At 44.4% G+C, this 27,500-nt stretch overlaps 2 protein-coding genes across 3 annotated transcripts in view; both read left to right on the top strand.

The window, feature by feature from the left end:
* The window catches only part of efcab2 (EF-hand calcium binding domain 2), a 10,431-nt gene extending 10,046 nt beyond the window's left edge, over positions 1–385 (top strand). The window contains exon 7 of the mRNA XM_053237670.1: positions 1–385. This exon is cut by the window's left edge and continues 130 nt beyond it. The gene's annotated coding sequence lies outside the window, so the exon portion shown is untranslated.
* A 2,210-nt stretch (positions 386–2,595) lies between these two features.
* kif26ba (kinesin family member 26Ba) overlaps positions 2,596–27,500 on the top strand; it is a 47,678-nt gene continuing 22,773 nt past the window's right edge. For both annotated transcript variants that reach the window (XM_026912079.3, XM_026912078.3), the window contains exons 1-4: positions 2,596–3,013; positions 5,869–6,258; positions 22,062–22,562; positions 25,865–26,001. In XM_026912079.3, the coding sequence (XP_026767880.1) occupies positions 2,960–3,013; positions 5,869–6,258; positions 22,062–22,562; positions 25,865–26,001 (1,082 nt within the window). In that variant the 5' untranslated portion in view covers positions 2,596–2,959. The remainder of the gene's footprint in view (positions 3,014–5,868; positions 6,259–22,061; positions 22,563–25,864; positions 26,002–27,500) is intronic.

Below are 27,500 nucleotides of genomic sequence, written 5' to 3'. Positions count from 1 at the left end.
ACGGTCACCACGGAGATGCCACTTCATCATTTACCTGACAACGCGTTTATAACGCAGTTATTCAGAAAGAAAGTAAATGAGCTGTCTGTTGTGCAGCTAGAATTCAGCTGAATGTGGTGTTAATAACAAACACTCACACACACACACACACACACTCTCTCTCTCTCCGCACATGCATTAAAATCCTCTGCAGTTCGGCGCAGTTTATTAATCCACACACGTGTTTATAATGACACGAACATCTTCAGCACATTACTAAACATAAAGATGTTTCAAAAATGAAAATAAAACACACTTAAGGGAAAAGAACAATTGTTAGTTTTAAGTGTGAGAATGTATGATGTTAGTTTTATTAGTATTAAAGGTGCGGTGTGTAATATTTAAACTGTTCATAGTCTCATCATTTCACAGGAAATCTTAGTGTCTGTTTGTCTCAGTTCAGCACACAGACAGCAGGGGGCGCTGAACATTACACACTGTATCACACAGACACAAACACTTTCTGCTGGGACTCAAAATCAGAGTCTCAGAGTTTTTTCCTCCTGAGACACAGATACGATACTGTATCTGAAATTCTGTTAATTCTACAGTTCATCACTTCTAGGGCAAAAGTTTGTGATTGTCCAATTAAATGTTCTGTAGAATGTATGGGGGCGTGTCTTACTCTACAGCAGCTCGTTAGAAGCAAACATGATGTGTGTGTGTGAGTTTGGCTGAGTGTGTGTTTGTGTGTGTGTGTGTGTGTGTGTGTTTGGCTGAATGTGTGTGTGTGTGTGTATGTGAGTGTTTGGCTATGTTTGTGTGTTTGGTTGAGTGTGTGTATGTGTGTGTTTGGCTGTTTGTGTGTGTTTGGCTGTGTGTGTGTGTGTTTGGCTGTGTTTGTGTGTGTGTGTTTGGTTGAGTGTGTATATGTGTGTGTTTGGCTGTGTGTGTGTGTGTGTGTTTGGCTGTGTTTGTGTGTGTGTTTGGTTGAGTGTGTATATGTGTGTGTTTGGCTGTGTGTGTGTGTGTGTGTGTTTGGCTGTGTTTGTGTGTGTGATCATGTGACTTTCACCAGCTTGGAGCTGTTTAATAAAGAGCGAGAGAGTGTGTGTGAGAGAGAGAGAGAGAGAGAGAGGGAGAGATAGAGAGAGGGAGAGAGAGATCCTGAACCTCGCTGATAGGGAACACAGATCTCTCTCTGCGCTCCGACTCCAGCAGTGAGATTCAGTGAGACTGTGAGATTCAGTGAGACTCTGTGAGATTCAGTGAGACTCAGTGAGACTCTGTGAGACTCTGTGAGATTCAGTGAGACTCTGTGAGATTCAGTGAGACTCAGTGAGACTCTGTGAGATTCAGTGAGACTCAGTGAGACTGTGAGATTCAGTGAGACTCTGTGAGATTCAGTGAGACTCAGTGAGACTCTGTGAGACTCTGTGAGATTCAGTGAGACTCTGTGAGATTCAGTGAGACTCAGTGAGACTCTGTGAGATTCAGTGAGACTCAGTGAGACTGTGAGATTCAGTGAGACTCTGTGAGACTCTGTGAGATTCAGTGAGACTCTGTGAGATTCAGTGAGACTCTGTGAGACTGTGAGACTCTGTGAGATTCAGTGAGACTCAGTGAGACTGTGAGACTCTGTGAGACTCAGTGAGACTCTGTGAGATTCAGTGAGACTCTGTGAGATTCAGTGAGACTCTGTGAGACTCAGTGAGACTCTGTGAGATTCAGTGAGACTCAGTGAGACTGTGAGATTCAGTGAGACTCTGTGAGACTCAGTGAGACTCTGTGAGATTCAGTGAGACTCAGTGAGACTCTGTGAGACTCAGTGAGACTCAGTGAGACTCTGTGAGACTCAGTGAGACTCAGTGAGACTGTGAGACTCTGTGAGACTCAGTGAGACTCTGTGAGATTCAGTGAGACTCTGTGAGACTCTGTGAGACTCTGTGAGATTCAGTGAGACTCTGTAGTGAAAGTCCTCACCGCTCTCCGTGTTTAGCTCTCTAAGCTACTGTCATGTGTGTTAGACTGGGCGGGGGCGTGGCCTAGCCTGTCTCAAACGCTATTGGCTGTTGTGTAAATCGCTTCAACACGCCATCACTCTGACTGATTCAGAAGGAAATGCATCAACACCAAGTCCGAGCTAAGAAGCTTTTCATGGAGTCTTTAACACCCAGTTTGTGATCTTTTATACAAAATTAGTGTGTGTGTGTGTGTGTGTGTGTGTGTGTGTGTGTGTGTGTGTGTGTGTGTGCAAAATGTCAGTAGGGGGCGCCGTGTGACCGTCTAACCCACACACACACACACACACACACACACACACACACACACACACACTACTACAGTGTGTAAATGCAAATTTATGACATTTGTAGGTGAAATGTCGAGTTTAAACACGGTCACGCGCTACTCTAAATGTCACTGTGTCCAACAGATCACTTCTTGTGTGTGTGTGTGTGTGTGTGTGTGTGTGTGTGTTTAGAGAGTGTAAGGTCACGCCCACACGTCATTTAATAAGCAAAGGGGCGGAAAGACTCCGCCCACATCCAGATGTGCGCGAGCCTCTGGTTTTAAAACGAGAGAGAGAGAGAGAGAGAGAGAGAGAGAGACTGTATGTATATGTGTGTGTGTGTGTATGTGTGTGTGTGTGTATGTGTGTGTGTGTGTATGTGTGTGTGTTGCATGCAGTAGAGGCGCGCGCGCAGACCTGTATGGCGTTCACTGTCGTGGCGCCGTTCCTGCACGCGCGCTGAAAACCGGAGCTCGGGATTCTGTTTGCATTCTGGGAATTTTGGAGAAACGGGACAGAGGAAGAGTGTGTGTGTGTGTGTGTGTGTGTGTGTGTGCGCGTGGACATGCGTAAAGGTGATGGAGAGTTTTCCCGCATGGCGCTGAGACGGAGGCGCGCGCAGGAATAATCTCCTTCACGCGCGTGGATGTGATTTAATAATTTAGAGAGAATATCTGGGAGAATCTCAGCATGACCTCTGTGAGCGGGAATAAAGAGAGGAGCGGCAGGAACCGGAAACACACGGTGAGGGGGCATTTTATTTTATTTTTTATTTTATTATTTATGCGTCACGCGCTCATGAATATTAATGAGGCCTGTAGATGGATGCGCGAGGCGACTGATGGATCTGAAGTGCGTTTAAAACAGGAGCAGAAAGATCTCCAGCTTAGAGCAGAGAGAGACAGGTGAGAGTGAGACAGGTGAGAGTGAGACAGGTGAGAGAGAGACAGGTGAGAGAGAGACAGGTGAGAGAGAGAGACAGGTGAGAGTGAGACAGGTGAGAGAGAGAGACAGGTGAGAGAGAGACAGGTGAGAGAGAGAGACAGGTGAGAGTGAGACAGGTGAGAGAGAGACAGATTGTTGCAGAGCTTCTAGTTCTACTGAAAGCACAAAAACAAGATGTTTAGTTTATACACAATGAAATTAATGTTACACAAACACACACACACACACACACAGTGTTTACACACACAACACTGAGACAGACACACACTGCTGCAGTGTTCTGATACTAAATGTCTCTCAGAAAGGTACTAAACGGTACTGGTCCTAGCTGCTGGTGTGGTACCATGAAATCTTCCCCTTTAGTACCTTTAATATGTATTTTTGTTACCTAGAAATGTGTGTATTGAACATTCAACACTTTACTGTATAAAGTAATTCCAGTCCATTTAAATGTTTTTTTAAATGTGTCCACATGTACAGGTGAGAGATGCACATTAAAGGTACAAAACATAAGTGTAGCGGCCCCGAGACAAGGAGCGGTACAGTTAGTACCTGTTTACTGTGAGTGTGTAGGTGACGTATACAGCTGAGCATCTCTGTGCACGGAGTATTCATGGAGTCTGTAGATGGAAGTGAAGTTCATTTAGAGCAGGACCTGATTCACTGTTTCACTGTTCCGCAGGATTCACACTTACTGAAGATGTGCTTATACACCTGTTATAACACGTTATAAAGCGAGATATAAACATGGAGCTGAACTTTTGTACACAGACGATTTCACATTTATATACTGTTCTGTTTCTGCACATTTTAATGATCTGAAAAGCGTTAAATCAGAATTGTGTGTTTTTAATTGTGTACAAGCTGAACATCTATAAACACAGACAGATTTCAGCTTGTGGTCCTGGTAGTACTTACGGTACTCGCGTCCAGCCTGCGTCACTGTTACGGCTTTAAAGCAATGAGATACTTGAGAGAAGAAGAAGTGAGGACGTGTTTGGAAGCAGTGTGTTTCAGAATTTACAGCGTGTGATATCGCTGCATGTGATCCTGAGGCCTGCTGCTGAATATTAATGGAGTGTGTGTGTATGAGTGTGTGTGAGTGAGTGTGTGTGTAGGATCTAAAATAAATTAAAGCCAGTAGAAGATGATTACCGGCTCACAGCTTTCAGTCCAACATTCTGCAGTTACACAGTTTATAAGTCTGACACACACACACACACACACACACACACACACACACTCACACACTGTGTTCCTCTCTGATCTGTTGTGGAGGACAGATCGAAGCCACACACATACTGCTGTTTTAATGTGAACTTCAGAGCTGCTGCAGTAACTCAGTCAGAAATAAGGGTACTAAAGGTACTAAAGGGGTAACCTCTCTGAGTCTCTGTGCTGTGACCCTCAGGGCTTTTGAACATTTATCTCTTTCACCTGAGAAAACTTTCACACTCTTTAGTGCTCACGGACCTGAAGCACCACTTGGGGTACCGTTTATATAGTTGGTACTTTGGAGAACCAGAATGGACCGGTTCTGTACCGTTCATGTGGAAATCAAATGTGATGGTTATTGTGTGGATTATTGCTGCGTGGAAAGCTGCTTTAATTCTGTGATGACAAAATGACATTCTAATTAAGTATAAAAACTATTAGCACCCTACACGTGTTCATCCGTTTATTTATTTATTATTTATTTAACAGCATATTAATATTAATACAGCGTGCTGTAGCAAGCGTATGCGTGTGTGTGTGTGTGTGTGTATAAACGTGCAGTATTAGATACTGAACACTATAAAAATTCCCCTGAGTTTAATTAACATGAACTTTAACATGAACTCCTACGCTGTGTGTGTTCAGCTGAAGTGGCCGTGTTAATTAAACACCAGGGATTTTACACTTTACTGTAATTTACGTGTTTTACACACTGAAGCTCTTCGTTTATGAAATTAATGAATCGTGTTTCAGAATGCATCTCTGAGTAGTTTATCACTTTTATTCTGTTTTATTTTGATCGGTGAGTGTTTACAGATAAAATCACATCCAGACGATTCTCAGAGCCGTGTGTAAATGTGTGTCCTCGCTTTTTAAAACCTGAACCATGAAGGAAATCTGATGTTGTTGCAGCGTAGCGAGTGGAAATGTGATTATTATAGAGCTGCTCAGGCTACATGTTAGCGTACTGCATTCCTCACAGCTAATTTGTGTTTTTATTATAATCAGATGACAGATTTCTCTCTCTGTGAGGGTTAATCACACACACACACACACACACACGCTTTTAATCTTGATAAAATTCTCAAGTTGTACATTTATTAAACTAATGATAGACTGCGTTATTATTATTATTATTATTATTATTATTATTATTATTATAAGTGTGAGTCTGTACACAGAGAGGAAACACACACACACACACACACACACACACACACAGTGTCACTTTCAGGGTGGGAGGTCCTCCTCCTGTAGCTTTAACTAGAGAACGTAGAGGATGCAGTGCAGCTTGGGGGCGGGGCTATAACATGACTGACAGCTGAGATGTAAACACAGCTGAGCAGTGTGTTTTTTCCACGTGTTTATTTCCTCGCTGTTTTCTACAGTAAAGTCATGAGTTTCAGCTGATTACTGTTCTCTCTTTTTGTGCTCATTAGATGACGGATGGTTCTCCTACCAAATCGGCCTCGTTCTCGCCGGACTCGTGGTACCGTAAAGCATGTGAGGAGTCTCGCTCTGGGTTCCGCCCAGTTCCTGAGGGAGCTCGCTCTGTTCCCGGTTCCTCAGGCGCCCCCTCCCCCGGCTCTGGAACCTCCTCCCCGGGTTCTTTCTCCAGCTCTCCGGGCACTGTATCTCCAGGGATTGGGACGAGTTCTCCAGGTTCTCTGGGAGGTTCTCCAGGGTTCGGTACAGGCTCTCCGGCCTCGGGCAGTGGTAGTTCTCCGGGTTCTGAGAGAGGAACATGGTGTGATACCTGCACCGGCCGCCTGGTGGAGCTGAAGAAGCAAGCGGCCAAACTGCTCCTCCCCGGACCTTACTCCTCCAAGGTAGGATTTAAACACAGTTTTTAGGGTTCATGTGTGCTGTGTGTGTTTTGCGTTTTGTGTGGGTGTGTTTGTGTGTGTGTGTGGTTTAATCATCTCACTGTGCTGATGACTCACTGTCTCTCTCTCTGACGCATCAGCTGTGTTTTAGTTCAGCTCATTGATAGATGATGAGATCCATCAGTCCATGAAGAACATCTGCATTGAGACATTTGTGTGTGTGTTTTCTCAGGGGGTTGGGGGGGCACTTACTTTGTGAAAAAATAAAATGGTGGCCTCAGCAGGATGTGAATCTGTGAGAAACCAGACTCAGTGTTTCAGATCTTTATCTCATCTGTAGATATTTAATTTTACACCTCATTAATAAACAGTCTCTGACTAGTCCTCATCCTGCACTATGTTCATCTGCATCCAATCAAACACCAGCTAATGCTCAGGCCCCGCCCACATAAACAAACACTTTCTGATTGTAACATATGCACACAACATAGGGTCCATAACATTAATAACGTCTTACACACGTAATGTCTAGAACACCCTCTCTCTTTCTGCATGTATGTGTGTGTGCGTGTGTGCGAATGCGTATGGGTGTGTGTGCGTGTGTGTGTGTGTGTGTGTGTGTGTGTGTGCACGTGTGTGTGTATGTGTGTGCATGTATGTGTGTGCATGTATGTGTGTGCATGTTTGCATGTGCATGTGTGTGTATGTGTGTGTGCGTGTGTGTGAATGCGTATTGGTGTGTGTGCGTGTGCGTGTGTGTGTGTGCACGTGTGTGTGTATGTGTGTGCATGTATGTGTGTGCATGTTTGCATGTGCATGTGTGTGTGTGTGTGTGTGTGTGTGTGTGTGTAAAACAGGGCATTCAGTTGAGCTCGTAAACTCCGCTGTAGACCCCTCTTCACTTTTACTGACCTCTAAAGGCAAAGTATTTACTCCTCAGTAGGAAAGGAGTCAAATGCAGGAGGTTTTTATTAACTAAGAGAGGAAAGTCCCTCCCTCTGCACCCTACAAAGTGCACTACTCTGTAAATCCCTATGCAGTGAGCTTCCTACTCCTTATACAAGTGCACTAGATACGGTTTATGATATTAATAATGTCTTATACACCCTGCATAGCACACTGTCAGAGAGAGAGAGAGACACACACAGACACTGACACGCACACACACATGGTGTGTTTTATAGGCCTGTTTAGTGCGTTCCTGCGCTGACTCAGTGCACTTTAACAGGTGAGACAAAGAGAATGACAGGAAGTTCTGTTCTGACCTTTTTACCTTGTAAAATCACAGGCCACGTCCCAAACCACACACTGCTCAGTAGTGTGTAAAAATAGTGCACTAGGGGTTGCATTTCATCACACTGCTCACTACAGAAGTGTGTGTGAGGGACTTAACAGGTAGTCATGGTAACTGGGATGGGTTCACTGTGGCTGGTTTACTACAGATAGTGCCCTAGTTTAGCACACTATTTGTGGTTAGGGTTTAGGTGTTTGTTGTCAGACAGAGCTCTAATATATACAGTGGATATAAAAAAGCTTGGACGGCTAGACGGAAGCCTTTTCTCACAAAAAACTTCCAAGTTCAACTAAATCACCCCAAACCATGTGGCAAAATGTGTTATGGTCTGATGAGACCAATTCCAAAAGGTACAATAATTCCATAATTCTAAAAGTTATGTTTGGTGCAAAAAAAAGCACAGCACCAAAAGAACACCATCCCCACGGTGAAGCATGGTGGTGGCAGCATCGTGCTTTACGGCTGCTTTTCCTCAGCCAGAACAAGGGCTTTTATCAAGGTGGAGGGAATCATGAATAGCTACAAAAAACAGTCGATTTTAGTGCAAAACCTTCAGGTGTCTGCTAGTGAGCTGAAGATGAAAAGGAGTTTCCCCTTTCAGTACGACAACGACCCAAAGCCCACATCCACATCAACAAAGGAACGGCTTCAGCAAAAGAAGATCAGTGTTTCTGAATGGCCGAGCCAGAGTCCAGACCTGAATCCAACTAAACATCTGTGGAGTGACCTGAAGCAGCTGTGCACAGGAGATGACTTTACAGTCTGATGGATATAGAATGTTTTTGAGAAAATATTGCCAAGTGAAGATGTTCCAAAAACTGAAAAAGACTGAGTGGTGGAATAAAATCAAAATCTGCTTCACCGAGTATTAGTTTAGGGGTGTGTATACTTATGCAACTAGATTATTGTAAGTTTTTATTTTTCCTTTTTTCTCTAAAAAGTATCTGATTGTTTTTCACTTAATTTTTATACGTTGTAATGTCACATTGAGAGTATAAAAGGTTTTGACACGATTCATCTTGGTTTAATTTTTTTTATATCACAAAAACCCGCCATTGTAACAGGAGTGTAAAATTTTATATCCACTGTAGAACTACACAACTATATAAAACTACACAACTATATAAAACTATACTATTATATAAAACTACACAACTATATAAAACTATACTATTATATAAAACTACACAACTATATAAAACTACACTATTATATAAAACTACACAACTATATAAAACTATACTATTATATAAAACTACACAACTATATAAAACTATACTATTATATAAAACTACACAACTATATAAAACTACACTACTATATAAAACTACACAACTATATAAAACTACACAATTATATAAAACTACACAATTATATAAAACTACACTACTATATAGACAGGATGATGTCATCAAACATGGCGCAACAGTTTATCTGTAAATACTGAGGCTACTGAGGGTCTGAGTGAGGGGTTAGGGTGGAGGGTCTGAGCGAGGGGTTAGGGTGGAGGGTCTGAGCGAGGGGTTAGGGTGGAGGGTCTGAGCGAGGGGTTAGGGTGGAGGGCTTGAGCGAGGGGTTAGGGTGGAGGGTCTGAGCGAGGGGTTAGGGTGGAGAGTTCGAGCGAGGGGTTAGGGTGGAGGGTCTGAGCGAGGGGTTAGGGTGGAGGGTTCGAGCGAGGGGTTAGGGTGGAGGGCTTGAGCGAGGGGTTAGGGTGGAGGGCTTGAGTGAGGGGTTAGGGTGGAGGGTCTGAGCGAGGGGTTAGGGTGGAGGGTCTGAGCGAGGGGTTAGGGTGGAGGGTCTGAGCGAGGGGTTAGGGTGGAGGGTCTGAGCGAGGGGTTAGGGTGGAGGGTCTGAGCGAGGGGTTAGGGTGGAGGGTTTGAGCGAGGGGTTAGGGTGGAGGGCTTGAGTGAGGGGTTAGGGTGGAGGGTCTGAGCGAGGGGTTAGGGTGGAGGGTCTGAGCGAGGGGTTAGGGTGGAGGGTCTGAGCGAGGGGTTAGGGTGGAGGGTTTGAGCGAGGGGTTAGGGTGGAGGGTCTGAGCGAGGGGTTAGGGTGGAGGGTCTGAGCGAGGGGTTAGGGTGGAGGGTCTGAGTGAGGGGTTAGGGTGGAGGGTCTGAGCGAGGGGTTAGGGTGGAGGGTTTGAGCGAGGGGTTAGGGTGGAGGGTCTGAGCGAGGGGTTAGGGTGGAGGGTTTGAGCGAGGGGTTAGGGTGGAGGGTCTGAGCGAGGGGTTAGGGTGGAGGGTCTGAGCGAGGGGTTAGGGTGGAGGGTTTGAGTGAGGGGTTAGGGTGGAGAGTTCGAGGTTGGAGGGCGTAGCAGTTTAGTAAAAATTGAGTAACATCAGGAACCTTTTCAGATTGCAGCTAAAACCAGCCCAGTGTCGCGGTCTGAGCCTCAGTACAGTGGAGATAAATACTGAGAAATAAATCAGGTCTTTAATCATGAATCATTAAAGTAATGTAGCTACACTAGCTGTCAGATCACCATGGTTACAGCATCGCCATGGTTACAGCAGGAGATGAATTTATTCCTCATATCAACACAAAAAGCACTTTTCTGTACAAAACACACCAAGTGTGAAGTCCTGTCTCACTGCCTTTCTGTCTCTCTGTCTATCTCTCTGTCTCACTGCCTTTCTGTCTCTCTGTCTATCTCTCTGTCTCACCACCTGTCTGTCTCTCTGTCTATCTCTCTGTCTCACCACCTTTCTGTCTCTCTGTCTATCTCTCTGTCTCACCACCTTTCTGTCTCTCTATCTATCTCTCTGTCTCACTGCCTTTCTGTCTCTCTGTCTATCTCTCTGTCTCACCACCTTTCTGTCTCTCTGTCTATCTCTCTGTCTCACCACCTTTCTGTCTCTCTGTCTATCTCTCTGTCTCACCGCCTTTCTGTCTCTCTGTCTATCTCTCTGTCTCACTGCCTTTCTGTCTCTCTGTCTATCTCTCTGTCTCACCGCCTGTCTGTCTCTCTGTCTATCTCTCTGTCTCACCGCCTTTCTGTCTCTCTGTCTATCTCTCTGTCTCACCACCTTTCTGTCTCTCTATCTATCTCTCTGTCTCACTGCCTTTCTGTCTCTCTGTCTATCTCTCTGTCTCACCACCTTTCTGTCTCTCTGTCTATCTCTCTGTCTCACCGCCTGTCTGTCTCTCTATCTATCTCTCTGTCTCACTGCCTTTCTGTCTCTCTGTCTATCTCTCTGTCTCACCACCTTTCTGTCTCTCTGTCTATCTCTCTGTCTCACTGCCTTTCTGTCTCTCTGTCTATCTCTCTGTCTCACCACCTTTCTGTCTCTCTGTCTATCTCTCTGTCTCACCACCTTTCTGTCTCTCTATCTATCTCTCTGTCTCACCACCTGTCTGTCTCTCTGTCTATCTCTCTGTATAACCGCCTGTCTGTCTCTCTATCTATCTCTCTGTTTCACCACCTGTCTGTCTCTCTGTCTATCTCTCTGTCTCACCGCCTTTCTGTCTCTCTGTCTATCTCTCTGTCTCACCACCTGTCTGTCTCTCTGTCTATCTCTCTGTCTCACTGCCTTTCTGTCTCTCTGTCTATCTCTCTGTCTCACCGCCTGTCTGTCTCTCTATCTATCTCTCTGTCTCATCGCCTGTCTGTCTCTCTGTCTCACCCCCTGTCTGTCTCTCTGTCTATCTCTCTGTATAACCGCCTGTCTGTCTCTCTATCTATCTCTCTGTTTCACCACCTGTCTGTCTCTCTGTCTATCTCTCTGTCTCACCGCCTTTCTGTCTCTCTGTCTATCTCTCTGTCTCACCACCTGTCTGTCTCTCTGTCTATCTCTCTGTCTCACTGCCTTTCTGTCTCTCTGTCTATCTCTCTGTCTCACCGCCTGTCTGTCTCTCTGTCTATCTCTCTGTCTCATCGCCTGTCTGTCTCTCTGTCTCACCCCCTGTCTGTCTCTCTGTCTATCTCTCTGTCTCATCGCCTGTCTGTCTCTCTGTCTCACCCCCTGTCTGTCTCTGTCTATCTCTCTGTCTCATCGCCTGTCTGTCTCTCTGTCTCACCCCCTGTCTGTCTCTGTCTATCTCTCTGTCTCACCGCCTTTCTGTCTCTCTGTCTATCTCTCTGTCTCACCACCTGTCTGTCTCTCTGTCTATCTCTCTGTCTCACTGCCTTTCTGTCTCTCTGTCTATCTCTCTGTCTCACCGCCTGTCTGTCTCTCTGTCTATCTCTCTGTCTCATCGCCTGTCTGTCTCTCTGTCTCACCCCCTGTCTGTCTCTCTGTCTATCTCTCTGTCTCATCGCCTGTCTGTCTCTCTGTCTCACCCCCTGTCTGTCTCTGTCTATCTCTCTGTCTCACCGCCTTTCTGTCTCTCTGTCTATCTCTCTCTCACCGCCTGTCTATCTCTCTGTCTCACCACCTGTCTATCTCTCTGTCTCACCACCTGTCTATCTCTCTGTCTCACCACCTGTCTGTCTCTCTGTCTATCTCTCTGTCTCACCGCCTGTCTGTCTCTATGGAGTTAGTTATCTGCAGCATTAGTAAACTCAGTCTCCTTGAACGAAGGGGGTCAGAGTGAAGGGGAGGCGTTAGACTGAGGGAACAGGAAAAAGAGAGAGAAAGAGAGAGAGAGTGCTTTTGGACCTGAGAGTGTGTGAAGATGGATTACCAACCCAACACAGAGCAATTTATCATTGTCACAGAGAGAGAGAGAGAGAGAGAGAGAGAGACAGAGGGACAGGGAAAGACAGACACAGCAGTTAGAGGTTAGTAGTTCCAGGATTGTGTGAATAAACGGAATGATAAAGACGTTGAGGTGAGAATACCTCAAGTCAACGCAGCAGCACTCTCTCTCTTTCTCTCTGTCTGTCTGTCTGTCTGTCTGTCTGTCTCTCTCTCTCTCTTCAGGTGTGTGTTGTTGCTGCACTGTGTTCTATACTATGTGTGTTGTGTAAAGGAGAGCAGAGTGTAGTATTGTGTGTGATGGTGTTTGTCCAGCTGAAAGCTGTTGAGGTTTATTAGCCTGTCAGTGTGTGTGTTGTGTGTCAGTGTGTGTTGTGTGTCAGGGTATGTGTTGTGTGTCAGTGTGTGTTGTGTGTCAGGGTATGTGTTGTGTGTCAATGTGTGTGTTGTGTGTCAATGTGTGTTGTGTGTCAGTGTGTGTTGTGTGTCAGTGTATGTGTTGTGTGTCAGTGTGTGTGTTGTGTGTCAATGTGTGTTGTGTGTCAGTGTGTGTTGTGTGTCAATGTGTGTTGTGTGTCAGTGTATGTGTTGTGTGTCAGTGTGTTGTGTGTCAGTGTGTGTGTTGTGTGTCAGTGTGTGTTGTGTGTCAGTGTGTGTTGTGTGTCAATGTGTGTTGTGTGTCAGTGTGTGTGTTGTGTGTCAATGTGTGTTGTGTGTCAATGTGTGTTGTGTGTCAGTGTGTGTGTTGTGTGTCAGTGTATGTGTTGTGTATCAGTGTGTGTTGTGTGTCAGTGTGTGAGTGTTTTACAACTTAAGTTGAAGAAAGTAGAAAGTGCACTCAGCACTAATTTCTTGTTTTTGGGAGTCTGTTATATATGAATGTGTGTGTGTGTGTGTGTGTGTAAATATGTGTGTGTTGACAATAGATTAATATAAAACTTGTATTAGAATCAGATAGTTGCCATAGCAACCATCTCCAGTAATTAGGCTCAGAGTAAAATGAGTCTCTGTGTAAATGCATGAAGATTGACAGCTCTGTTAGAAACATTACACACACACACACACACACACACACACACACAATGTGTTCAGTTCACTTTTAAACAGTGAAACAGTAACATTAGTGTCATATTCTTTAATTCACTATGTTGATTTGTTGAATTAATAAAAATAAAGTCAGTGTTTGTGTTAATTCGATGTGCTGTCCTGTAAAGAAAACGAGCGCTCCTCTGCTGCACTTCCGGAGAAACTTTAACTTCATTCATGATTTTATCTGTAAAAAATCGGGGTTTGGACTTAAGTTCAAGGTCAGAATCATGTGTAACTGAGACACGCCTCAGTTTTATGGCCACAGGTGTTTAAGCCACACCCACTGCTAACAGGTGAATAAAATCCAGCGCATAGCCATGCAGTCTCCGTAGACACACACTGGCAGTAGAATGGGTCGTGCTGAGGAGCTCAGTGACTGTAAACGTGGCGCTGTCATACGATGTCGCCTTTACCACAAGTCAGTTTGTGAAATTTCTGGAAGCCTCTACGAGCAACAACAGCTCAGCCACGAAGCGGTAGACCACGCAGACTCACAGAGCAGGCTGCCGAGTACTGAAGCTCGTGGAGGATAAAAATCACCCATCCTCTGTTACATCACTCACTACAGAGCTCCAAACTGCCTCTGGAAGCAACATCAGCACAAGAACTGTGCTTCAGGAGCTTCAGGAAATGGGTTTGATGGCCGAGCAGCTGCACACGAGCCTAAGATCACTGCACAGCGCCGAGCGTGAGCTGGAGTGGAGTAAAGCACCGACACTGGACTCTGGAGCAGTGGAGACGTCATCTCTGGAGCGAAGAATCACGCCTCACTGGTCTGATGGATTAATCTGGGTTTGGAATTTCCACAAACATTTGGCCATAAAGAGTAACTTATGCTATATGTTCATTAACACTGAATAGTGATTAAGTCTGTAGTTCCGTCTGAGGTCTGAACACTGATGTGTGGAATCTCACTGAGAGACAACGCTACTGAAGTCTGTCTACTTTCTCTTTTTCTTCATTTCCCTTGATTGCACTTTGAAGGAAAAGGACACAAAGGGAAAAGGAGGCAGAGAAAAAGAGTGACAGAGAGAGGAAAGAGAAAGGGTGGAAGAAATGGTATAAGAAAGAAAAGAGAAAGGAAAGAGAGAGAGCTGGAGGGAGGAAAAGGGTAAAAGAAAAACCAGACAGAGAAAGAGAGAGAGAGAGAGAGAGAGAGAGAGAGAGAGTAACCAAGCTGGGAATGTGCAATGGAGAGACGGAGAGAGAGGAAATGGAAGAGAGAAAAAAGAAACAGAAATAGATGGAGAGAAGGTGTGATGAGAGAGAGGTGGGGGAGGGTGTAGTGAGGGTGAGGACACACACACACACACACACTCTCACACACACACGTTCCGCACAGAGGGAAAACAGAAAGCACAGCATAATGAGATTGTGTGTGTGTGTGTGTGTGTGTGTGTGTGAGCAGTAATGAATAATGTATTACAGGTCCACTGGAGTGTGAGATGTCCGTTTGTCCCCTTACACTAACGCCTCCGAAGGGAGCGAGTGGAGCGCTGCAGATAAACCCTACAGCGGCTGTGTTCCAATCCCAGCATGTAGTGCACTTTAACCACTAATCACACTAACACACTGCTGTTCATTTAAACACAGTCAATTAGCAAATGTGTGTTTAGCCTGTTAGCATTGTGTAATGATTAGCTGTAGCATTATATCGTTACTCTGAGCGTTAAGTGATGTGAGTTTTAAAAAGAAGTTGTGCATTGTGTCATTAGCAGCATTAGCATTGTACTGTAAAACTATTGTTGTGTGTGTGTGTGTGGGTGTGTGTGTGTGTGTGTGTGTGTGTGTGTGTGTGTGTGTGTGTGTACCTCATGGTCATGGATCCACATTATCACTGAAGGAGATAAATATTATTCGATGAGGAGGTGTTTCCCTGAGAGCTGAACATCACCTACAAAACCTAGAACCCAGAAACCACATCAGCTACATTAACACATTAACACTGTACATTAACACTGTACATTAACACTGGGCTTTAACACATTAACACTGTACATTAACACCGGGCTTTAACACATTAACACTGTACATTAACACCGGGCTTTACCACATTAACACTGTACATTAACACTGTACATTAACACTGTACATTAACACTGGGCTTTACCACATTAACACTGTACATTAACACCGGGCTTTAACACATTAACACTGTACATTAACACCGGGCTTTACCACATTAACACTGTACATTAACACTGTACATTAACACTGTACATTAACACCGGGCTTTAACACATTAACACTGTACATTAACACCGGGCTTTAACACATTAACACTGTACATTAACACCGGGCTTTAACACATTAACACTGTACATTAACACTGTACATTAACACTGGGCTTTACCACATTAACACTGTACATTAACACTGTACATTAACACTGTACATTAACACTGGGCTTTAACACATTAACACTGTACATTAACACTGTACATTAACACTGGGCTTTACCACATTAACACTGTACATTAACACTGTACATTAACACTGTACATTAACACCGGGCTTTAACACATTAACACTGTACATTAACACTGTACATTAACACTGGGCTTTACCACATTAACACTGTACATTAACACTGTACATTAACACTGTACATTAACACCGGGCTTTACCACATTAACACTGTACATTAACACTGTACATTAACACTGGGCTTTACCACATTAACACTGTACATTAACACCGGGCTTTAACACATTAACACTGTACATTAACACCGGGCTTTAACACATTAACACTGTACATTAACACTGGGCTTTACCACATTAACACTGTACATTAAAACTGTACATTAACACTGGGCTTTAACACATTAACACTGTACATTAACACTGTACATTAACACCGGGCTTTAACACATTAACACTGTACATTAACACTGTACATTAACACTGGGCTTTAACACATTAACACTGTACATTAACACTGTACATTAACACCGGGCTTTAACACATTAACACTGTACATTAACACTGTACATTAACACCGGGCTTTAACACATTAACACTGTACATTAACACTGTACATTAACACCGGGCTTTAACACATTAACACTGTACATTAACACTGTACATTAACACTGTACATTAACACTGGGCTTTAACACATTAACACTGTACATTAACACTGTACATTAACACCGGGCTTTAACACATTAACACTGTACATTAAAACTGTACATTAACACTGTACATTAACACTGTACATTAACACTGGGCTTTAACACATTAACACTGTACATTAACACTGTACATTAACACCGGGCTTTACCACATTAACACTGTACATTAACACCGGGCTTTAACACATTAACACTGTACATTAACACTGTACATTAACACTGGGCTTTAACACATTAACACTGTACATTAACACTGTACATTAACACTGTACATTAACACTGGGCTTTACCACATTAACACTGTACATTAACACTGTACATTAACACTGTACATTAACACTGGGCTTTACCACATTAACACTGTACATTAACACTGTACATTAACACTGTACATTAACACTGGGCTTTACCACATTAACACTGTACATTAACACTGTACATTAACCCCGGGCTTTACCACATTAACACTGTACATTAACACTGTACATTAACACTGTACATTAACACCGGGCTTTAACTGGGTTCTCTCCGGTGCGTGTGTAAGCGGTGTGGAATTGTCATGCTTTATTCATGAGCACATCTGAGGGAAAAGGCGATGTTCCTGATGGCTCTGTCTCAAATCTGCACTTTCTTTCTGTGTAAAACGCTTAACTGCTACGTGCAGTCTAGCCAGACTGCGTCATTTTGTTCATATGTCCCAGTTGCCTAGCAACAGTGTTCTCCTGACCTTCACCACATTAACAGCGTAACTACAATGTTCCAGTCATTACAGTGTAACAGTGTGAAGTTCTACGTTCTAGAGCCGTGTATGTTTACGCTGCCAGTCAAGGACACTTCAGGATCAGACAGCCTGCGTTGCTCAGCAGTGTGTCTCACCTCCATCACCTGTCTCACTCTCTCTGTCTCACCTCCATCACCTGTCTCACTCTCTCTGTCTCACCTCCATCACCTGTCTCACTCTCTCTGTCTCACCTCCATCACCTGTCTCACTCTCTGCAGCACAGATCACTCTCTGTCTCACTCTCTGTCTCACCTCCATCACCTGTCTCACTCTCTGCAGCACAGATCACTCCCTGTCTCACTCTCTCTGTCTCACCTCCATCACCTGTCTCACTCTCTGCAGCACAGATCACTCTCTGTCTCACCTCCATCACCTGTCTCACTCTCTGCAGCACAGATCACTCTCTGTCTCACTCTCTCTGTCTCACCTCCATCACCTGTCTCACTCTCTGCAGCACAGACACGTCAGCGAGGCAGATCACTCCACATGAGTGTACAATAACGAGCACTCAGAGGTGCACTCAGACTCTAACCTGACTGACACGTGGAGATCAGAGCAGGCTCTGTGTGACCTCATCAATAGACGCCTGTGTTTCCCTGTACAAACGTGTGTGTGTGTGTGTGTGTGTGTGTGTGTGCGTACACTGTGGTATGAATGAAATCTCTCATAAGCTAGTGTGAGTGATGGCCAGGATAAATATGGAGTGTATTGGTGGAGTGAGTGGTGTATTCAGCCTGACTCACTGAGACTCACACACACACACACACACACACTTGGGTTTTTACAGAATTACAGCACTGTGGAGTTTTTGTGTTTTTCTAAATTTTATAGAGTTGAAAGAGTTTCTGATTAAAGTGTGTGATGTGTTAAAGTAGGAAACTCAGCAGTAAAAACAGCTGCAGCCTGAAGCTCTGAATCTACACAGAGAACACATATGTAAACTAATAATGAGCAAACACACACGCACTCACAGACACACACACACACACACAGTTGTGGGAGTGTGTAGTAAAACATCTGGTTATACTCACACTAATCTGAGTGTGTTTGTGTGTGTGTGTGAGTGTGTATATGTGTTTGTGTGAGTGTGTGTGAATGTGTGTGTGTTTGTGTGTGAGTGTTTATGTATGTGTATGTTTGAGTGAGTGTGTGTGTGAGTGTGTGCGGATGTGTGTGCGGATGTGTGTGTGTGTGAGTGTGTGTGTGTGTGTGAGTGTGCATGTGAGTGTGTGTGTGTGTGAGTGTGTGTGTGAGTGTGTGTGTGTGAGTGAGTGTGTGTGAGTGAATGTGTGTGTGTGAGTGTGTGAGTGAGTGTGTGTGTGTGAGTGTGTGTGTGTGTGTGTGTGTGTGTGTGTGTGTGTGTGAGTCCGGCTGGTTGGATAAAATCTGGTTTATATTAATAGATGATGATGATGATGATGATGATGATGAGAGCTCAGAGCTCAGCGATGATGTAATCAGAATTTTACAGGATGAATGTGGACTCTTACTGTGAGCTGAGTAATGAACTAATTAAGACCTGTGTGCTGAGTTAACTAACACCACACGTGCTGACTTAACCCCTACACTACTGACTTAACCCCTACACTACTGACTTAACCCCTACAATACTGACTTAATGCCTAAAATACTGACTTAACCCCTACACTACTGACTTAACCCCTACACTACTGATTTAACCCCTTCACTACTGACTTACCCCTACACTACTGACTTAACCCCTACACTACTGACTTACCCCTACACTACTGATTTAACCCCTACACTACTGGCTTAATGCCTGAAATACTGACTTACCCCCTACACTACTGATTTAACCCCTACACTACTGGCTTAATGCCTGAAATACTGACTTACCCCCTACACTACTGACTTACCCCTACACTACTGACTTAACCCCTACACTACTGACTTACCCCTACACTACTGATTTAACCCCTACACTACTGGCTTAATGCCTGAAATACTGACTTACCCCCTACACTACTGATTTAACCCCTACACTACTGGCTTAATGCCTGAAATACTGACTTACCCCCTACACTACTGACTTACCCCTACACTACTGACTTACCCCCTACACTACTGACTTACCCCCTACACTACTGATTTAACCCCTACACTACGGGCTTAATGCCTGAAATACTGACTTACCCCCTACACTACTGATTTAACCCCTACACTACTGGCTTAATGCCTGAAATACTGACTTACCCCCTACACTACTGATTTAACCCCTTCACTACTGACTTACCCCTACACTAATGATTTGACCCCTACACTACTGATTTAACCCCTACACTACTGGCTTAACCCCTACACTACTGACTTAACCCCTACACTACTGACTTAACCCCTACACTACTGACATAATGCCTAAAATACTGACTTAACCCCTACACTACTGATTTAACCCCTACACTACTGGCTTAACCCCTACACTACTGACTTAACCCCTACACTACTGACTTAATGCCTGAAATACTGACTTACCCCCTACACTACTGATTTAACCCCTACACTACTGGCTTAATGCCTGAAATACTGACTTAACCCCTACACTACTGACTTACCCCTACACTACTGGCTTACCCCTACACTACTGATTTAACCCCTACACTACTGGCTTAATGCCTGAAATACTGACTTAACCCCTACACTACTGACTTACCCCTACACTACTGGCTTACCCCCTACACTACTGATTTAACCCCTACACTACTGGCTTAATGCCTGAAATACTGACTTAACCCCTACACTACTGATTTAACCCCTACACTACTGGCTTACCCCTACACTACTGATTTAACCCCTTCACTACTGACTTACCCCTACACTACTGATTTGACCCCTACACTACTGGCTTACCCCTACACTACTGATTTAACCCCTACACTACTGGCTTAACCCCTACACTACTGACATAATGCCTAAAATACTGGCTTAACCCCTACACTACTGATTTAACCCCTTCACTACTGACTTACCCCTTCACTACTGACTTACCCCTACACTACTGATTTAACCCCTACAATACTGGCTTAATGCCTGAAATACTGACTTAACCCCTACACTACTGACTTACCCCTACACTACTGGCTTACCCCCTACACTACTGACATAATGCCTAAAATACTGGCTTAACCCCTACACTACTGATTTAACCCCTACACTACTTACTTAACACCTACACTACTGAGTTAGCACTTACACTACTGATTTAACCCTTACAATACTGACTTAACCCCTACACTACTGACTTACCCCTACACTACTGATTTAACCCCTACACTACTGGCTTACCCCTACACTACTGATTTAACCCCTACACTACTGATTTAAACCCTACACTACTGGCTTAACCCCTACACTACTGGCTTAACCCCTACACTACTGATTTAACCCCTACACTACTCGCTTAACCCCTACACTACTGATTTAACCCTTACAATACTGACTTAACCCCTACACTACTGGCTTAACCCCTACACTACTCGCTTAACCCCTACACTACTTATTTAATACTTACAGTATTATCATGTAATAATGAAATAAAGTCTAATAAATCAGATTAATAAATTTACTCAAAACTTACAAAGTTAATTTCACTTAATTTCACTTAAGTAAGTAGTTTAAAAGATTCAGATCAATATGGAGAGTCTAATGATGATTCAGATTAATGCAGCCTGCAGAGAGTAGTGTAGTAAAACGACTGGTTCTAAACAACCGTGTGAATGAAAGGAGTTAAGAAGAAGAAGGAGAACTAGAGTTCAGTTTATTTAAATGAATCGTTTAAAAGATCAAATAAATAAAACGAATCAATTATGAATCAAAATTTTCACAGTGTAATTGAGAAGTCTGAAAATCAACTCTGCTGTACCTGTGTGTGTGCGTGTGCAATAGAGTCATTAACAGCATTAACACACACACACACACACAGATAACCGCAAATACACCAGTACCAATACTGCTCATATTATAGTAACACACACACACACACGCAGATTCATGTACAACAGTGAGTATACAACTGAGGACGGGATATATTTCATCAGTTATTAAGCACTAATACACATTCTTATGATGACAGACAGAGAGACAGACAGTACATCAGTTAGACAGACAGATAGACAGATAAACACACAGATAGAAAGGCAGACAGAAAGACAGAGAGACAGACAAATGGATAAATGTGTTATTGCTCCTATAGTTTTCACAACGTTTTATTGATTTATAATAGTGAAGAACGAAACAGACTTCCTTTTTGTTAATTCTTTTGTCTGTGTCTCACTCTCTCTGTCTCTCCCTCACTCTCTCTGTCTCTCTCTTTCTCTCCCTCTCTCCCTCACTCTCTCTGTCTCTCTCTCTCTCCCTCACTCCCTCACTCTCTCTGTCTCTCTCTCTCTCCCTTTCTCCCTCACTCTCTCTGTCTCTCACTCTTTCTGTCTCTCTCTCTCCCTCTCTCCCTCACTCTCTCTGTCTCTCACTCTTTCTGTCTCTCTCTCTCTCCCTCTCTCCCTCACTCTCTCTGTCTCTCTCTCTCTCCCTCTCTCCCTCACTCTCTCTGTCTCTCTCTCTCTCCCTCTCTCCCTCACTCTCTCTGTCTCTCACTCTTTCTGTCTCTCTCTCTCACTCTCTCTCCCTCACTCTTTCTGTCTCTCTCTCTCTCCCTCTCTCCCTCACTCTCTCTGTCTCTCTCTCTCTCCCTCTCTCCCTCACTCTCTCTGTCTCTCACTCTTTCTGTCTCTCTCTCTCACTCTCTCTCTCTCTCCCTCTCTCTGTCTCTCTCTCTCACTCTCTCTGTCTCTCACTCTTTTTGTCTCTCTCTCACTCTTTCTGTCTCTCTCTCTCTCTCTCTCTCTCTCTTTACAGGACCCATCGCTCTCTCTCCTCCTCCATGATAAGCTGCAGATTCCCAGCAGCCCGAGGAAAGCATGGAACGAGCATGAGAGCCGCTGTGATGTTTGCTTCACACACCTGAGCCAGTTAAAACAGGAAGCTGTGCGATTGGTGCTCACCTGTGACGTGTCACCTGGGTCTCCGCCCTCTCTCGCCTCATTGGTGGGTACGAGGAGCCTCATCCAAGGCTCCACCCCTACCCACCTGCCCGGATCCTACCATTCCGTCACTTCTTTCTCCTCCTCTAACAGTGCGGTTTTGGCCTCCAGCGTCTCATCAACCTGCAGTGCAACCACCCCCGCTAGCGTTAGCAATGTTAGCATTAGCAGCCCTCATCATACCAAATATGGCACCAAACCCAACACACTCGGTGTGGAGAAGAAGACTGGCTCTCCGGCACACACACACCCCGAGAACACCTGGTCACCTGCACACTTGTCTCGCTCCAATGGAGTCACACTCTTCCCTTATCAGGTACGACATACGCATCACGTAAACTAGGGCTGTGTCCCAAACCACACACCTTCATAATGTAGTGCACTATTTCCAGACTTCACAGTTTTAGTTGAAAACACGTCTTCAACTAGAATGTCCATAGTGAAGAGAGAGAGTGTGGTTTGGGGCGTGCCGACAGTGACTCTCTCTATCTGTCTTTCTCTCTGTCTGTTTGCCTTTCTCTCTTTCTATCTGTCTCTCTCTCTCTCTGCCTCTCTCTGTCTTTCTCTATCTGTCTCTCTCTCTGTACAAGAAGTCTGCTTTTATTCTGTTACAGTCCTTAAAAAGGCATGTTGATTTTATGAATAATTCATGAGCTGAATGTTAATTATGGTGTTTGGTGAACTTCACGTCTCTGCAGCTCTGTGTCAGGAACATGAGGTTATGGAGTGAAAACACAGCACTGAAGTTTGATATTACACCTTTAATCTTTCATCACAGTTTAGAATAGTGTTACGTATTTGATGTTTTGCTGTAATTCACACCTGGATATAACTGAGGAACAGAATTAGAGCGACTGCTGTCTCAGACAAGAAGCCGCTAAACTGCAACTTTCAGGGTGGAACTGATGGCTTCCAGCGTTATGAGTCACTTAGCAGGAGTCATGAAGCTACGAAGTTGCAGGTTGTCCATAACTTGAGTAATGAATGTGTACCTGTATGTTACCTGAGCATGTGGGAGGAGCAACTTACCTGAGTTTCCTGATGTTACTGGACATCTATGACAGTCATCACTTGTCCCTCAATGTATTGATATCACAGCAGCTTGGATCAGAGATTGACTTTGTAATGGTTTCATCACTTCCGAGGTTGTAGGACCTGAAGACCCTGTACACACTTCTGTGGACCTAATGAACAGTGCGTCTGAACTTCAAAACAGTGTGATATTGCCCAAGATTTTTGGTGTGTCATGCTCCTTCCGCCTCTACTGGAAAGTCTGTTCCAGGGAGTGATGGTAGAACCTCAGGTTCAGGTGGAACCATGTGGATTCTGTCGTGGCTGTAAAATAGTGGATCAGCTCTTCACTATTTACACATAGTTTGGGGGGAAAGGGAGATCTTCAACTCAGTCTTCATGTTCTTTGTGGATGTGGAGAGGGTTTATATGTCTGTGGCTTGAAGTGTTTGGTGTGAGGTTCTCTAGGAGGTGCTGCGTTCTTCAGTCCATGTCCATACACAGTGAGGGTTTTAATAGCATTCTTGTTACATGTTTAGTGTTTTTCTTCTTCATGAGTTTCATGGGCAGGATGTTGAGGTATAACTGTCACAGGAGTGTATCTGGTGTGAATATCAGGAATGGCATGGGCAGATAAAGTCCTGTTTGCTTCATCACATGAATATCTACAACAGGTGGTGGAGAGGTTTACAGGAGGTGGTGGAGAGGTTTACAGGAGGTGGTGGAGAGGTTTACATCAGCTGGTGGAGAGGTTTACATCAGGTGGTGGAGAGGTTTACAGGAGACAGTCTTCAGATCAGCATCTTCAGTTCTGAGGTCTTGGCTTTCTCCCGTAGAAGGAGGAGAACCCACCCCAAGTGGAGGAATTTGTATTTTATCTGAGTGTGTGAGTATGCGAGTGTGTGATTGATGACAGGTTCGCTCTGGCAGTGTCAGTACAGTCACTGTCCTGACCCATCGTTGTGAAGTCATCTCCTGAGCAGTGAGGGTGTGATCTTGATTTATTGTCTGCTCTCCTTCCTGCTTCCATCATTAGATTTAGGTAACGAATGAAAAATTAGGTTAATCAAAACAAGGCTTCTCGGCAGGGCATCTGGGTTTAGTCTCCTGACAGGATGAGGAGATCAGCAGCTCCTCCACATGGAGAAGAGCCAGCGTCTAATAAGGATGGAGGTACACCACACACAGCCGTCTGGGAGGAGACGTCAGGGTTAGCTCAGGACTCTCTGTGTGGATGATGGATCCTCCCACTGGCCTGCAGATCCCACAGGGAGAAGCTGGAGGATGTTGCTGAGGATTCCGCAGTCTCTCAGGTGAAGATGAGATATTAATTCAGCACTGAAGGTGATAAAGCCACTGCAGGAGACGTTTGGGATCTTGCAGAAGAAATCTAAATCCAAATCCTGCAGAGAAAAATAATGACATCCAGCAAAAGCACTGTGAGCTGTGTGTGTGTCAGCATTCAAGCTCTTCAGATCTTTCACACTGCTGTACACTCTTTTTCACTCTTCTTCACTCTCCTCGTCACTCTGTGGTGTGTAATGTAGTGTGCATCATCACTGATAACGGAGACAAATACGTCTTAGACTTCAGAATGATTCATCAGTACATTCCCAATAACTTCAGTTTAATTTCCTGATCTAATAAACTTCATTTATAGTATATTCTGTAGGAGCTGCAGGACCTTTCCTCCTCCTCCTCCTCCTTCTCTCTCTCTCTCTATCTGTGTGTGTGTGAGAGAGAGAGAGTCAGGATGTTATTGTAGCGGAGGCTGTTGCAGGGAGGCATGTTTCTATTTTAATTAAAATGTATGAGCCAGAGCATGTGTGTGTGTGTGTGTGTGTGTGTGTGTGTGTGTGTGTGTGAGAGAGAGAGAGAAATTATCCTCCTATAGACTTGGCTGCTGCATTCTACCATCCATCACACCTTTTCCTGGGGCGGGCAAACACACACACACACACACACACAATCATTCTGAGGTCAAGTTTAATAATTGATCTCATCTGATATTTGTTCCAATTCTTCTCAGAGCGAATTGTCCATCAGCTTCAATAATAATAATAATAATAATACGTTAGCATCAGTAATCACAATAGTGTCATTAGCATTCTCATTTACAATGCCAGTCTTAAAGTGGGAGGAGTGATGTAGGTGTGGGCGGAGTCAGGTTGACTTTGATCTGAAACAGTTTAAGCTGTATAAAGTTTATTTAAAAATAAAAATGAATGTTTTGGTGTTTTTAGGACTTTCTGTAAGACGAGATTTAAAAATAAACCTGATTATATCTACATGATCCACAGCACCATGACTCTCACACACACTCTGCATTAACACTGCTGCTCTCTTTTATCATTAATACATGACTAGTGAGGAACACACACACACACATACACACACACACACACACACGGGTCTGGGTATTGTCTCCCTCACTCCAGCCGTATCTGTGTGACTGTGTTTAAACCCTGAGTGTGATGGTGAGGCGGTCGTGTCCTAATATGGGGTGAAGTGCCCTTTTGTTTACACACTCCTGTGCATAAGGATCTCACTTCTTAAACTGTGTACTGCTCTGTGCTGCTCTGTGCTGGTGTGTGTGTGTGTGTGTAGATGTCAGACAGTAATAAAGAGTGCATGAGTGAAACCATACTGAACCGCTGTAACACTGATCGCCTGGTCCCGCCCCCGGCTCCGCCCACTACAGCGCCCTCCACAGGACCGTCAGCTGCTGCTTCCTTCTTCGCCAGGTGAGAATCTGAAATTAAATATTCGTGAGACAGCAAGATAACAATTGGCAAATTACTGTGCTGATGTCATAAGCTCTGCCCTGTCCTCAGTCCTCCTGTGTGTGTGTGTGTGTGTGTGTGTGTGTGTGTTTGTGTGCTCTAGCACCCTCTACACTCCTCAGTGCACTCTGTAGTGAACACTGCACTGATGATTCACTAAACACATCACAGAGCATCACTTTGCACACACTGGAACTTAAAACACACACACACACAATCACACACACACACACACTCATACACACACACACACACACACACACACACAATCACACACACTCACAGACTCTCTTACACACACACACACACACACACACACGCACACACATTAACCCTAACCCTTTCTGCTGTAAAAGAATCCACTTTTTTCCAGCCATAAAATGATGGAGTGCTCACTAAAAGGAGGGAGGGAGTGAGGGATGAAGGGAGTGGAAGAGTGATAGCAAGCCTTCATCAGCTCTGCTTCTTAACTCCTTCATTTCCTTCCCCCTCACCTTCATCTCATCCTTTTCTCTTATTCTTTCTCTTCCTCTCATATCCTTTGCTTCCTCACTCCCAGTTTTATTTTCATCATGTTCTCATTCACTGCGTTTCTTCTTCTTCCGTTATTCTGTTCTTATATTTCTCTCCTTTTTTATCTCCACCAGTCTCTTCTCCCTCCTATAACTCATCCTCATCCTCTCTCTTTCTCTTTCATCCTCCATTTTCTTCCGCTCTTCCTCGGCTCTTCCTCTTTCCTGTACTCCCCCAGTGCTGACCTTCTTCTCCAAACCCTCAGTGACATGATGGAGTGCACACTAACAGCAGGAGGGAACGAGAGAGGAACAGAGAGAGAGAGAGAGAGAGAGAGAATAAAGTCTTCATTAGCTCTGACTCACACTGCTGAAACGGCAAAATACACACACACACACACACATGGAAAAACATGTAGAACATTATAAATAACTGCTCAGTTTTTCTCTGTCTCTCTCTCTCTCTCTGTCTCTCTCTGTCTCTTTGTCTCTCTCTCTCTCTCTCCCTCTCTCTGTCTCTCTGTCTCTCTCTCTGTCTGTCTGTCTCTCTCTCTCTCTCTCTCTCCCTCTCTCTGTCTCTCTGTCTCTCTCTGTCTCTTTGTCTCTCTCTCTCTCTCTCCCTCTCTCTGTCTCTCTGTCTCTCTCTCTGTCTGTCTGTCTCTCTCTCTCTCTCTCTCTCTCTCCCTCTCTCTGTCTCTCTGTCTCTCTCTTTGTAAATGTTATAATGTGTATAAAGTTGTGACCTTTTCACTACAGTTCCCATGATTCTTAGCCACCAGGAAGTGTGAAGTTCTGTTCAGTAGCTTGGCTGAAGCAGAAGTGTGAAACAGTGAATCAGTGTCCTTATGGAGCATATTCGCCACCACACACACACACACACACACACACACACACACACACACACACACACACTCCTGGCTGTTTCATCTCCTTGGCTCAGCTGTCAGT

Source organism: Pangasianodon hypophthalmus, chromosome 10, assembly GCF_027358585.1.
Source record: "Pangasianodon hypophthalmus isolate fPanHyp1 chromosome 10, fPanHyp1.pri, whole genome shotgun sequence".
NCBI lineage: Eukaryota > Metazoa > Chordata > Actinopteri > Siluriformes > Pangasiidae > Pangasianodon > Pangasianodon hypophthalmus.
This window is presented reverse-complemented; position numbering and strand designations above follow the sequence as displayed.